Source organism: Eimeria maxima, genomic scaffold (genome assembly GCF_000499605.1).
Source record: "Eimeria maxima Weybridge genomic scaffold, Emw_scaff961, whole genome shotgun sequence".
NCBI lineage: Eukaryota > Apicomplexa > Conoidasida > Eucoccidiorida > Eimeriidae > Eimeria > Eimeria maxima.
Genome location: NW_013566892.1, coordinates 1 through 13,688, shown reverse-complemented (window position 1 = coordinate 13,688; position 13,688 = coordinate 1). Strand labels below are relative to the sequence as shown.

At 41.3% G+C, this 13,688-nt stretch overlaps 3 protein-coding genes across 3 annotated transcripts; 2 read left to right on the top strand and 1 right to left on the bottom strand.

Annotated features, from left to right (window-relative positions):
- Positions 1-118: 118 nt before the first annotated feature.
- On the top strand, positions 119-439 carry EMWEY_00046430 (hypothetical protein, conserved; the record flags this gene model as incomplete). Its single annotated transcript, XM_013483118.1, has 1 exon — positions 119-439. A coding segment is annotated over one exon (321 nt), but the record flags the coding sequence as incomplete, so codon positions are not given.
- Positions 440-2,506: 2,067 nt separating this feature from the next.
- On the top strand, positions 2,507-9,607 carry EMWEY_00046420 (hypothetical protein, conserved; the record flags this gene model as incomplete). The annotated part of the gene is made up of 9 exons (XM_013483117.1): positions 2,507-2,723; positions 3,282-3,434; positions 3,666-3,773; positions 4,187-5,158; positions 5,626-5,839; positions 6,121-6,209; positions 7,134-7,471; positions 7,813-9,154; positions 9,495-9,607. 9 exons carry the CDS (start codon positions 2,507-2,509, stop codon positions 9,605-9,607), a joined length of 3,546 nt encoding a protein of 1,181 aa, XP_013338571.1.
- A 1,291-nt stretch (positions 9,608-10,898) lies between these two features.
- EMWEY_00046410 (TCP-1/cpn60 family chaperonin, putative) lies at positions 10,899-12,528 on the bottom strand (the record flags this gene model as incomplete). The annotated part of the gene is made up of 5 exons (XM_013483116.1): positions 10,899-11,024; positions 11,281-11,447; positions 11,706-11,801; positions 12,015-12,100; positions 12,404-12,528. The coding sequence occupies 5 exons, from the start codon at positions 12,526-12,528 to the stop codon at positions 10,899-10,901; spliced, it is 600 nt and encodes a 199-aa protein (XP_013338570.1).
- Positions 12,529-13,688: the final 1,160 nt, after the last annotated feature.

Genomic DNA, 13,688 nt, shown 5'->3' with positions numbered 1-13,688 from the left:
AAGCACCCCCCCCCACAAGAGAAACAGCAGCAGCACCACCACCACCCATACCATCAGCAGCAGCAAGAACAGCAGCATATATAATATATTATATATATTTATGTATGTATATATACAGGCTCGTCGTACAGAGGAGTACGTAAAAATAGCATTAGAGGGCGTAGGTAAATTAAGAGCAAAGATGCAACAAGAGGGAGGAGTAGATTTCTTAACTCGTCTTAATATAGATACAACGGATACGCAGCAGCAGCAGCAGCAGCAGCAGCAGCAAGGGCAGCAGCAGCAGGAAAAAAGGGAGGATAAATATGATGGAGGGGCCCCTGATGGGTACCCAGGAGGAGGGATATCTAATAATAATCCTTATGCAGGGAAAAGAGGTAAAATACAAGGAGGGGGCCCCCTTATTGATGGGGAAGAAAGGACTGTTAGTCCCCTCTAATTCTCCGGTGTATGTACAAGGGGGCCCCCCTTATTAATGGGGAAGAAAGAGGTCTTGTTTGTCCCCTTATACACCGTAAAGAAGAAAAAAAAGAAGAAAAAGAAGAACAAAAAGATAATAATAATAATAAATAATAATAATAATAATTATTATTATTATTATTGTTTATTATGCTAGGAGTGTCTTTCTTTTAGTAGGTAGTTTAGTCGTTGCTGCTGCTGCTGCTGCTGCTGTTGCTGCTGTTGCGGCTTTGGTGTGCCTATAAAGTATTATATATGATTGGTAACTAACAGCAGATGCATGCATGCATCTGCTGCATGCATGCATCTGCTGCATGCATACAGGTGCTGTATGGTGTATCCAGCCCCATAAGTGTGCATGCATGCTTTTGCATGCGCTTTATGAGGTAATAGCAAGCTATTAGTTACAATTCATATTTTTTAGATAGGCAATAAGCAGCAGCAGCAGCAGCAGCAGCAGCAGCAAGAGCAGCAGCAGCAGCAGCAGCAAGAGCAGCAGCAGCAGCAGCAGCAAGAGCAGCAGCAGCAGCAGCAAGAACAGCAGCAACAAGAGCAGCAACACCAGCAACAGGAGGAGAGCAACAACACTTCCTTATACAACAACAACAGCAACAACAGCAACAAGAACAAGTGCGCCTAGTAGGCTGCATTGGGGTGTACGTACACCTCAATTCTTTTCTTCTATTTGTTTTAATGCATGCATTTAATTAATGCATGCAATTAATGCATGCAATTAATGCATTAATTATATGCATGCAATTAATGCATGCATGCACTTAATGTATGCATGCATTAATTAATGCATGCATGCAGTAATTAATGCATGCAATTAATGCATGCATGCATTAATTGCATGCATGCAATTAATTATCCTCCCTGAGGTGTTTTTAAACTAATCAACGCAATAAGACACTTTTATTGCCCTCTTGCTGCTGCTGCTGCTGCTGCTGCTGCTCTTGCTGCTGCTGCTACTGCTCTTGCTGCTGCTGGTATAACGGCAATGATACTATCTCCTTTCTTTTGGGTGTAAATACACCTTACGATCTACGCACGTACACCTGCTGCTGCTGCTGCAGCAGCAGCAGCGAGAATAACATAAAACCGGCAGCAGCAAGTACCAACTGGAAGTAACAGTAGAGGTAGCAGCAGCAGATTCAGCAGCAGCAGCAGCAGCAAACAACAGAGCAACAGAAGCATCGGTAGGTCCACCAGCATAGGCTCTAGCAGCAGCACCAGCAGCAGCAGCAGTGTTAGCAGCAGAAGCAAAGCAGTTAGCAGCAGCAGCAGCACATTTAACAGCAGCAGAATCAACTACAGCAGCAACAGCAGCAGCACCAGCAGCAGACTTATGGCTGGAGTTATGGGTGGGTGGCTTCCTGGAAGGCTGGAGAGCAGCAGCAGCAGCAGCAGCAGCAGCAGCAGCAGCAGGACCGTTAATAGCCTAAAAGAGTATTAAAAGGAATAAATAAAATAAAAGAATAATAACAAATATAAATATAAATAGTATAAAAAAAAGAAGATAAATAAGAAGATAAATGAGTACCCTCTTGGGGGCCCCATCGATTGACCGCCGGCCATCTATAGATACACCGGGTGTATAGGCAGGGGGGGCCCCCCCTATTGTATATTTTTTTGCATACTTATGGTGTATATACACTAGAAGTAGTTTTATTTTATTAAAATATATGCATGCATGCATGCATAAGCAGCAGCAGCAACAATAACGGCAGCAACAACTGCAGCAGCAGCAGCAGCAGCAGAAGGGGATCCGATCCCTAGTATGTATCGAGAGAGAGCAGCATGAGGGTTTAGGGTTTTGCTGCTCTTTTTAGGGTTTTCTTCTGCGGTGTATATACACCGTAGATAAATAAGAAAAGAAAAGAAAAAAGAATAAATAAATATATAATATATACAATGCATCTATCCTCTTGTTTATCTCCTTCTTAATTAGCAGCAGCAGCAGCAGCAGCAACAGCAGCAGCAGCAGCAGGGACTTATTTTATTACCCTAAGCAGCTGTATATACACCCCAAGAGGGTCTCCGCATCATGCCCAGCCATGGGAGGGACAAACGGCTGCGTACAGCAGCAGCAGCAACGGCAGCAGGAGCAGCAGGAGCAGCAGGAAAAGCATCATCACGTGCTGCTATTGTTGCAGCAGCAGCAACAGTATGCTTGCTGCTGCTGCTGCTGCTAGGCATGCAAGATGCTGATGCTGCTGCTGCTGAGGTCCCTAAAGTAAATCCAAGCAATGTAGTTATGTTTGGTGAGTCTCCTTCCTGTCTCCTTTTTTGTCTCCTTTTTTGTCTCCTTTTTTGTCTCCTTTTTTGCCTCCTTTTTTGTCTCCTTTTTATTTATTTGTCTAATTTATCTGTCTCCTTTCTTCTTTATTTAATTGTCTCCTTTTATCTGTCTCTTTTTCTTTGCATCTATCTCTTGTTACTCTTGCTGCATGCATGCATCTTTGCATGCATTAATGCATGCAGCAATTTCGGGGCTTTATTTTCTCTTTTCCTTCCATTTTTCCCTTTTGTCTCCTTTTATATATTTATATATTATATACTATATATACAGGAAATGTATATATACATACATATACATTATATTATATGTATATACACTATATATATAATATATATAAAATAATGGTGTCTCCTTTTCCTTCCTGTATATAAATAATAAAAGTGTCTCCTTTTCTCTCTTGTATACATAATAAAAGTGTCTCCTTTTATTTCTTGTATATGAATAATAAAAGTGTCTCCTTTTCTTCCTTGTATATATAAATAATAATAAGTGTGTCTCCTTTATTGCGGTGTATATGCAGGTCTAAGTCGTGGAGAATTAGACGAATTAAAGGCAAAAAAAATAATAAAAAAAAATACTTTTTCTTTGTGGGGATCGGATCCCTATGTACTACAAAGAAAAAAAGATGTGGGGCTTGAATTGCATGCAAATAATTGCTGGACATGCACTACAGGTAAACCCAATACCCTAAAAAACCCTAAACCCTAAACCCTAAACCCTAAAAAATATTTATTCATAATAATAATAATAATAATAATAATAGACTTTCCTCTGTCTCCTTTTGTCTCCTTTCTTTTTTATTTTTTTGTCTTTAGATCCGTATATTTTTTTTAAGTTTTAAAATTTAGGGTTTAGGGTTTAGGGTTTAGGGTTTAGGGTTTAGGGTTTAGGGTTTTGCATGCAGGCCGTTGGTTTTTACGTGTCCGTCTATCGGACTCTGGTCCTGTTGAGTCCTTAGATCCTTATCCATTGGCTTCCTCTATAGAGTATATAGATAAGGCATTAAATAGGGGTAAACCCTTACCTTCCTTATTGTCCCTCCAGCCCCTAAACCCTAATTTATTTTCTCCTTATTCCTTACGTACTCATACACCAATACTTAAGGGACTAAAGGGGACACTTGTCTGTATAGAAAAGGGACAACCTCTACAATTATTCCAAGGATGGCCTCTACTCATTACTAGTATGTCTCCTCCTCCTTCTCCTCCTTCTCCTGCTGCTCCTGCTGCTGTTGCTGCTGTTGCTGCTGCTGCTGTATCTGCTGCTGTATCTGTTGCTGTATCTGCTGCTGTATCTGCTGTTGTTACATATCTCCTGCTGCTGCTGCATCTCCTCCTCTATCTCCTCCCCCATCTCCTCCTCCATCTTCTGCATCTGCTGCATCTGCTGCTGCTGCTGCTGCTGCTGCTGCTGCTGCTGCTGCAGAGTACCGTCGTGGTCCTTGGCGTGCGGAGGTCTCCGTCTTATCCTCAGTAGTAGATGTCCCCTCATGGGATCCATCAGCAGATCCATCCTTATTAACATTAAAAGGAGACAGTCTCCTTATTCATCTAACCCTGCATGTAGAGACAGAAGAAGATGATGAGCCTCCTGCTGCTGCTGCTGCTGCTGCTGCTGCTGATGCTGATGCTGCTGCTAATGCAGCAGCAGCAGCTGTTGCTGCTAGTGCAAGAGCTAGCGCTAGAGCAGCTAGTGTTAATGCAGCAAGTGCAACAGCAGCAGCAAAAGCTGCTGCTGTTGCTGCTGCTGCTGCAGGTGGTAGTGGTCCCCCTAATGGTAATATAAGAGTTAATAGAGGAGAGGAGGGTAATGGAGACAGGAGACAGGGAGGGGCCCCCCACCACCAACCCCATAATGGTGGGGGGGCCCCACAGGGTACTAATACTTCGGGGGCCCCCCAAAATAAAGGTAAGGGGCCCCCAAGGGTAGGGGAGGCAGTAACACTATTTAGTCTTATTAAGAATGGGTACGGAGACAGTTATCTATCCAAGGAGGAATGGCAGCAGCAGCTCAGCAGCAAACTAGATAAGGCACGGGGCTGCATGCTGTATAGCTCCCCTAGCTCTGTTGCGCAGCAGCACATTGCTGCTGCTAATAGAGGGGAGGAATGGATAATTGATGAGTATTTCCTGCAGCAGCAGCTGCTGCAGCAGCAGCAGCAAGAAGAAGAAGCAGCAGCAGCAGCAGGTATTGTTCTTGGAGACAAAGATGGAGATAATCTTGCTGCTGCTGCAGCAGCAGCAGCAGAATTAGAGACACCTCCTGCTTGGGCTACAATTAAGAGACAACTGCAGCAAAAGAGACAGCAGCAGCAGCAGCAGCAGCAGCAGCAAACCAGCAGAGATGTTGTATGGATTAAATGCCCACAAATACCCGCCATTGTACAAGTTCCCTTCGGTTAGTCTACTGTCTCCTCCTCTCTCCTCCTCTCTCCTCCTGTCTCCTGTCTCCTCCTGTCTCCTTTTGTCTCCTGTCTCCTTTTGTCTCCGTTTGTCTCCTTTTATCTCCTTTTGTCTCCTTTTTGTCTCCTTTTGCCTCCTTTTGTGTTCTCCTGTCTCCTTCTACTGTCTCCTGTTACTGTCCCCTTTTACTGTCTCCTTTTACTGTCTCCTCCTGCCTCCTCCTGTCTCCTCTTGTCTCCTTTTACTGTCTCCTTTTGTCTCCTTTTGTATCATTTTGTCTTATAAATATGTAAATAATTAAAGAAGTAAATAAATAAATAAATAAATAAATAAATAAATAAATAAATAAATAAATAAATAAATAAATAGATTTAGATAAAAAATACATATATACGTATATGTATATATGTATATGTGTATATGTATATGTATATGTATATGTGTGTATATATGTGTATACAGAGACAGTCTTACGTAGTTTGTCTCCTTCTTTCCGTCGTGTCTCCATGGAGACACTTCGTCCTTATAAGAGATGGAAGGGACCTGCCCTTCTTTCTTCTTTTTTCTTCTTTTTTTCTTCTCTTCTCCTCTTATCTAAGGGAGAAGGATTAGCTAGATTAGGTGTACCTGCAGATAAAATACCTAATGGGCCCTTTGATGTTGCTGGACATCTTAAGTAAGTTATTATAGCTAGCTAGCTAGCTAGCTAGCTAGCCATCTAGCTAGCTAGCTACCTAGCTAGCTAGCTAGGTATACAGCTAGCTTAATACAGATAGCTAGCTAGACAGCTAGCTAGACAGTTAGCTATAAAGTGTTGCTAGTTATAATATGATAGCTAGCTAACGACATGCAGCTAGGTAAACAGATGCATGCAGCTAGCTAAAATAAAGTGTCTCCTTAATGTGTCTCCTTAACTGTCTCCTTTTATGTGTCTCCTTTTTTTTTTTTTTTTTATAGGTATGCAGCAGGCCTAGCTCGTGGTGGCGAGCAATGGGTAGATAATGTATTTGGTCAGTCCCCTAGTGGTGCATATTTTGCAGGAGACGGTCGGTACTACGAGACACCAGAGAAGGAGACAGTAAAAAGTGTCTCCTTTTTGTCTCCTTCTTCTTATTCATCATCATTTTCTTCTTTTTCTTCCCCTTCTTCTCCTTCTTCTCCTTCTTCTTCTTCTTCTTCTTCCTCCTCCTCTCCTTTTAATGATAAAGGAAGAATAATTGCAGGTAGTGTCTTGTCCTCGCTAGGTCTTGCTGCTGCTGTTGTTACTGGATTAGGTATACTAGGTACAACAATAAGAGGAGCATGGGGGGGACTAATGCAGCATAGTAAGGAAGGAATAAAGGGTCTCCTTTATAAGTCTCCTTTTATTAAGAAAAATAATAAATTCGTGGAGACATTAGCCTATTATTTATTAAGGGGACAACAACATAGCAAAAGGAGACACATGGATGTATTGTTGCTTGTATTTGGTGGAGATAATCCAGCTAATGATCCATTAATAAGAGGAGACACTTATCATCATCTGTCTCCTGCCTATATACCAACAACAGCAAGCAGCAGCAGAAGCAGCAGCAGCAGCAGCAGCAGGAACAACAGCAGCAGACACAACAACAACAACAACAACAGCAGCAGCAGCAGTACTGCCCTAATCAGCAGCAACAGCAGCAACAATAAGAATACACTACAGGTAGTTGCATGGCTGCAACAGAGACTTGCTGCACAAGTAGTCTTATTACCTATAGAAGTATTTAAGTCTCCTTTCTCCAGGAGACAACAAACTGTCTCCTTTACTAGGGGACGGTTACCTGTTGCTCAATTTATACAGGGTCTCCTTCTTCCTCATTGCCGTAAGGAGATAGAGAGACAGCCTAAATTATTGTCTCTTTTTTCTTTATCTATTGCTGCACCTGCTTCTCCTGCTGCTGGTTTATCTTCCTCCTCTTCTTCTTATACTTCTTCCTCTAATTCAGCAGCAACTGCAGCAAATGCAGCAACTGCAGCAGGAACAAGACTCAATAGATTACCTGTCTCCCCTTGGGCACAAGAGAGACAGACACCAGAGACCACACTCAAGAGACTGTCTCCTTCTCTTCCTATGAGGGATGCAGTTGAGCAACTTAATGGGTATAGAGGGGGACACTTTGTTGTTGAGGCAACTGCAGCAGCAGCAGCAGCAGCAGGAGCAGCAGCACCAGCAACAATAAGAGGAGACAGCAGTCAGCATAAGAGACTTATTAAAAATATTAATCAACATTGTCTCCTTTTTAAGAGAAAGCCTATTCTTAATATGGCATCCGCTACCATCTCCGTAAGAAACACTCATTTAGGGTTTAGGGTTTAGGGTTTAGGGTTTAGGGTTTGGGATATAAAGTATATATTTTCCCTTTTGTTGTTTAAATATTATTTCCTCGGGTTTGTAATATATATGGTATATATTTGTATATTTATGCTTTTATGTTTTCTAGGGTTTAGTGTTTCTAGGGTTTAGGGTTTAGGGTTTCTAGGGTTTCTAGGGTTTCTAGGGTTTCTAGGGTTTCTAGGGTTTCTAGGGTTTAGGGTTTATATGATTTAGAGGTTTTATTGTTAATTAAGTTTATTATTTATTATTATTGTGTATGTATATATATTTGTGGTTGCATGCATATACAGTTACGATTAGATTTAGGTCTAGGTATAGATAGAAAAGAAGGAGACAGTTGTCCATGGCCTGGTCCCTCAATAGGGGGATTAATTATACAAAATATTCCTCCTGATTTAACTATTTATAAATTAATTTCTTCTATTATAAATATATTAAAAAAAAATCGTCTCCTTATTGTCCATAAAAGGACTAAATCTCCTCCTTATGATGACGAAGAAGAACAAGAGGAAGAGGGAGAGAGAGAGGAAGAGGGAGAGAGAGAGGAAGAGGGAGAGGGAGAGGGAGAGGGAGAGGGAGAGGGGGAGGAAGGGGGGAAGGAAGAGGGAAAGAGGGAGAAAGAAGGACGAGAAAAGGAGACAGTAACACAACAAGAGGAGACACAAGCAATCAGTAATGCTGAGGGGGATAAGGACGGTGAGGCAGTTGCTGCTGCTGCTGCAGCAGTAGCAGCAGCAGGAGAAGAAGAGCATAAGGAGGGCAACAATGATCTTGGTGTGCATGCAGAAGGTGCAGCAGACAATGCAGCAGAAGCAGCAGCAGGTGTAGCAGCAGGTGCAACAGAAGCAGCAGCAAGTTCTCCAACTGCAGCAGAAGCAGAATCTATAAATGGAGCAGAAGCAGCAGCAGAAGGAGACTCTGCAGCAGCAGCAGCAGGAGACTCTTCAGCAGCAACAGCAGGAGGAGACTCTTCAGCAGCAACAGCAGCAGCAGGAGGGGACTCTTCAGCAGCAGCAGCAGGAGGAGGAGACTCTCCAACACCAGCAGCAGCAGCAGCAGCAGCAGCAGAAATACCAGCAGCAGCAATTATACTACCTGAGGGACTAACAGAGGAGGCATTAGGCCTTTATGTTGTTAATAAATCCTTAGGAGACGATCGTAGTCCTACTAGCAGAATAAGGAGACACCCTAGTCTCCTTACAGAGGAAAGGGGACAGCAGCAGCAGCAGCAGCAGCAGCAGCAGCAGCAGCAGCAGCAGCAGCAGCAAGAAGTACAAGATAAAGAGGAGACACATAAAGAGACAGATAAACAAGAGGTAGATAAACAAGAGACAGAAAAGGAGACAGGTAAGGAGGAGACAGATAACAAGGAGATAGATAAGGAGGAGACAGGTAAGGAGACAGAGGTAAATAAGGAGACAGATGGAGAAAAGGAGACAGAGGGAGAAAAGGAGACAGATGGAGAAAAGGAGACAGATGGAGAAAAGGAGACACAGGGAGAAAAGGAGACACAGGGAGAAAAGGAGAGACAGGGAGAAAAGGAGACACAGGGAGAAAAGGAGACAGTAGAGGAGGATCGTCTCCAACGTCTCCCCTTTACGATGGTAGTAAGGGACCTCCTTGATCTATACGGTCATGATGGTGTCTCCTTCGGGTTCCTTGTAAGTATTTAGGGTTTAGGGTTTAGGGTTTAGGGTTATACGGGCATGATGGTGTCTCCTTCGGATTCCTTGGAAGAATTTAGGGTTTAGGGTTTAGGGTTTAGTGTTTTGAGGGTTTAGGGTTTAGGGTTTTAAGGGTTTAGTAGGGTTTACGCCTGATGGTCTAAGGTTTAGCAGCAGCAGCAGCAGCAGCAGCAACACAAACAGCAACGTGCAGCAGCAGCAACACAAGCAGCAACGAGCAGCAGCGGCAGCAGCAGCAGCAGCAGCATGTCCTGTGCTGCATGCACTGTGTGTGTTATTTATTGCAGTATTTACCCCATCCTTCTTCTACGGACCCCGAAGAAGACTGGAGTCGCAGCAACAACAACAGCAGCAACAGCAGCAGCAGCAGCAGCAGCAGCAGCAGGAATGGTGTACATAAGCATCCTTTATCTTCGTGCCTGTCTCCTCTTAGTGGTGCTGTATACAACTATGCAACGGAGACACTGTCTCTTTTTTCTCCTTCTTCTCCTTGTTATTCAGATGTCTCCCTTAAGGATATTGCTGCACTACTTAAGACTAATCCCTCCTCCTCCTCATCCGCTTGATGCAGCAGCAGCAGCAGCAGCAGCAGCAACAGCAGCAGCAGCAGCAGGTGCAACAACAACAGTAGCAGGTGCAGCAGCAGCAGCAGCAAAAGGTTTTGCTGGCGGTGGGGATTTGCAAGGCAGCAGGTGTCTTCCCCTTTCGCTTATCTGCAACAGCTGCAGCAGAGGGAGCAGCAACAGCAGCAGCAGCAGCTGCTGCTGCTGCAGGTGCAGCAGTAGCAATTCAGGTAATGTAGCAACAAATAAGTAAGCAGCAGCAGCAGCTGCTGCTGCCTATACACCTCAATCTATAGAGGTCTTGTTTTTCATGTTTGTCTTCTTTTCCTTCTCTTTGTCCGGCATGCATGCATGCATGCATGCATGCATACATGTATGCAGATTTGCATGCATGCATGCATGTATCCTTGGGGCTTGGGGCTGTAACTGTCCCCCGTTAGCTCCTTCCCCTATGGGGTTATTATTGGGGTGTATATGCACCTAAATACAACAATAATAATCTTTTTCTTTAATTAATTAATAAATATAAATATAAATATAAATATAAATAAATAAATAAATAAATAAATAAAAGGAGACAGCTAAATAAATAGGAGGAGACAGCTATATAACTAAAAGGAGACAGGTAAATGATTAGGAGACAGACACTGCAACAAAGCCCGTTAGTTTGCGTTGCTGCAGATACAGCTAAGAAAATGCTGCTGCTGCTGCAGCATACTGCTGCTGCTGCAGCAGCAGCAGCTTGCTGCTTGCTGCTGCTGCTCTCCTTTAGTATACAGTGTATAGACAAAACACAAATTGCTAATGTTGCAAGAGCGGCGTCGGCAGCAGCAGCAAACAGCAGCAGCAGCTGCTGCTGCTGTTTGCTGCCGTTGTTCTTATGCCTGCTGCTGCTACTGTGGGGTTAATATCTCCCTGCTGCTGCAGCGGCTGCTGTTGATGCTGCAGCAGCAGCAGCTGCTGCTAGTGTTGTATCAGCTATTGCTGTTGTTGCAGCAGCAGCAGCAGCTGCTGCTGCTGCTGATCGGTTGTTTATACCTCTATATAAGCAGCAGCAACAGCAGCAGCAGCACCTTTTTCTGCTGCTGTTGCTGCTGCTGCTGCTGCTGCTGCTGCAGTAGTAGTAGCTCAACCATCACGAGAGTCTCCAAATGTCTCCATGTCCTCAACAGCTCCTCCTTCTCCTCCTTCTCCTCCCTTTGTGTCTTTCCTTAATCCAGATAATACATCATCTATACGTAATAACATTGCTGCCTGCATGCAACAGCAACAGATTCAGCAACAGCAGCAGATGCAGCAGCAACAGCAGCAGCAAGAGCAACAACAACAACCCAGTCCTCACACTCCTATCCTACAGGCATATACCTAACTAACTACTTGCACATATGCATTTGCATGCATTTGCATGCAGCCCCATCCACGCATATGCATGCACCTGCATGCAGCCCCATGCATGCATGCATGCATGCATGCATGCATGCATGCATGCATGCATGTATAGAATGCTTACAGCTTCAATAGCAGTTTTATAGACTTGTTGTTTAACAGTAAGACAGTCCCAAACCATTAGATCCCTCATGTTTGTTATTTCTCCTGTTTTACCATTTATACCCATGCATGCAGCTATAGGACAATCTATACGGCTATGGCTAGCACGCAGATCCGTCATTACTTTTACTGCAGCATATATACACAAACAGACATAGCAGCAGCAGCAGCAGTAGCCGTAGCAGCAGCAGCAGTAGCCGTAGCAGCAGCACCAGCGGCAGTAGCAGATTATATATATATTTATATGTCTGCATGCATGCATGCATGCATGCATGCATACCCATGCATGCATCCTCACCCAACCCACACACATGCATGCATGCATGCATATCTACATGCATGCATGCATGCATATCCGCATGCATGCATGCATGCATATATACTTACCAACATTAGCACCGCAATTTTGTGCTAATGTTCTTGGTATAACCTCAAGAGAGGCAGCAACTGCTCTATAGGCATATTGATGTACAGAATCTATACCTATAAAGACAAAAAAAAAAGAATAAATAAATAAATAAATTAATTAATTAATTATATAAAGATATGCATGTCTTGTTGTTGTTATTCTTGTTACTAATGTCATGCATGTATGCAGGAAGAAAAGACATAAAAAAAAGATACATGCCCTTGCATGAAATTTTGGGGCTGCATGCATGCATGCATGCATGCAGCCCCAAAATGAAAATATCTTACTTTTAGCTTTATGTAATAATCTAGCAGCAAGTGCCATCTCTGTTGCTCCTCCACCAGGGACAACTTTCCCCTCTAATAGTATATTCCTTGATACACATAAGGCATCTTGTAGGTTACTGCAACGCATAAATAAATAAATAAATAAATTAATTAATTAATTAATTAATTAATTAATTAATTAATTAATTAATTAATTAATATATGCATGCATGCAGGTGTGTATGCATGCATACAAAGGAAAGAAGAAACAAAATAAAGGAGATATTTATTGTGGTATATATCTTATATATTATATAATAATTAATTAATTAATTAAATTAATTAATTAATTAATTTAATTAATTAATTAATTAATTAATTAATTAATTTATTTATTTATTTATATTTACCGCTCAACTTCATTAAGTACATCTTTGCTTCCTCCTCTTAATAAGATTGTGCATGCGCTTCCTTCCTCACAATCTAAGAAAAATGAATAATATTCATCTCCTGCATGCACATAAAAAAGCCCCATTAACCTGTATACATGCATGCATGCATGCATATGCGTGCATGCATATGCATGCATAAAGGAGACACCTCTACCTACAATTATATCTTATAACCCATCAAAAAAAAGAGAATAAAAAGGAGACAAATAAAAATAAAGAAGAAAAGGAAACAAAAAAGGAGACAATAAAAAGGAGACAAAAAAAAAAGGAGACACTTCCCTATGTTCTCCACATTAAATATTTACCAATTATATGTTATATCTTTTTATTACCTTTTTATTGATGTATTATAAGGAGACAATAAAAAGGAGACAAAAAAAAAAAGGAGACAATAAAGGAGACAAAAAAAAAAGGAGACAATAAAAAGGAGACAAAAAAAAAGGTGACAATAAAGGAGACAAAAAAAAAGGAGACAATAAAGGAGACAAAAAAAAAAGGAGACAATAAAAAGGAGACAAAAAAATAAGGAGACAATAAAGGAGACAAAAAAAAAGGGGACAATAAAGGAGACAAAAAGAAAAGGAGACAATAAAGGAGACAAAAAAAAAAAGAAAAAAAAGAAGAAAAAAAAAAAGGAGACACCTACCAATTTTTTCTATCTTGAATAATTTACAATTATGTCCTATATCTTGTGGTGTAATTTCCTCAGGTCTATTAACAATTGTTGCCCCTGTTGCCCTACTAAGACGATTATTATCTGTTTTTTTTATCCTCCTTATAACGGAGACACCCTTCTTATTAAGGAAATGTATAGCTAGATCAGAGACACCTTTCTCTGTTATTAATAGATCTATATTATATTTAGTTATATTATTTATTAATTTATTTATCTCCTTCTCCTCCTCCTCTAATAATATACACCATTCCTCCTCTCTTGTTATCTCTATACTTGTCTGGCTCTCTCCTTTCTTATACTCAAGGGGACAATCTAATAATAATATCTATACATATACAACAACATATTTATTTATTTATTTATTTATTTATTTATTTATTTATTTTATTTATTTTATTTATTTATTTATTTTATTTATTTTATTTATTTTATTTATTTTATTTATTTTATTTATTTTATTTAGTTTATTTAGTTTGTTGTGTAGAGGAGACAGGAGGAGACAGGAGGAGACAGTAAGAAGGGACACAAGGAGACAAGGAATAGGATATATATATATATTATATATAT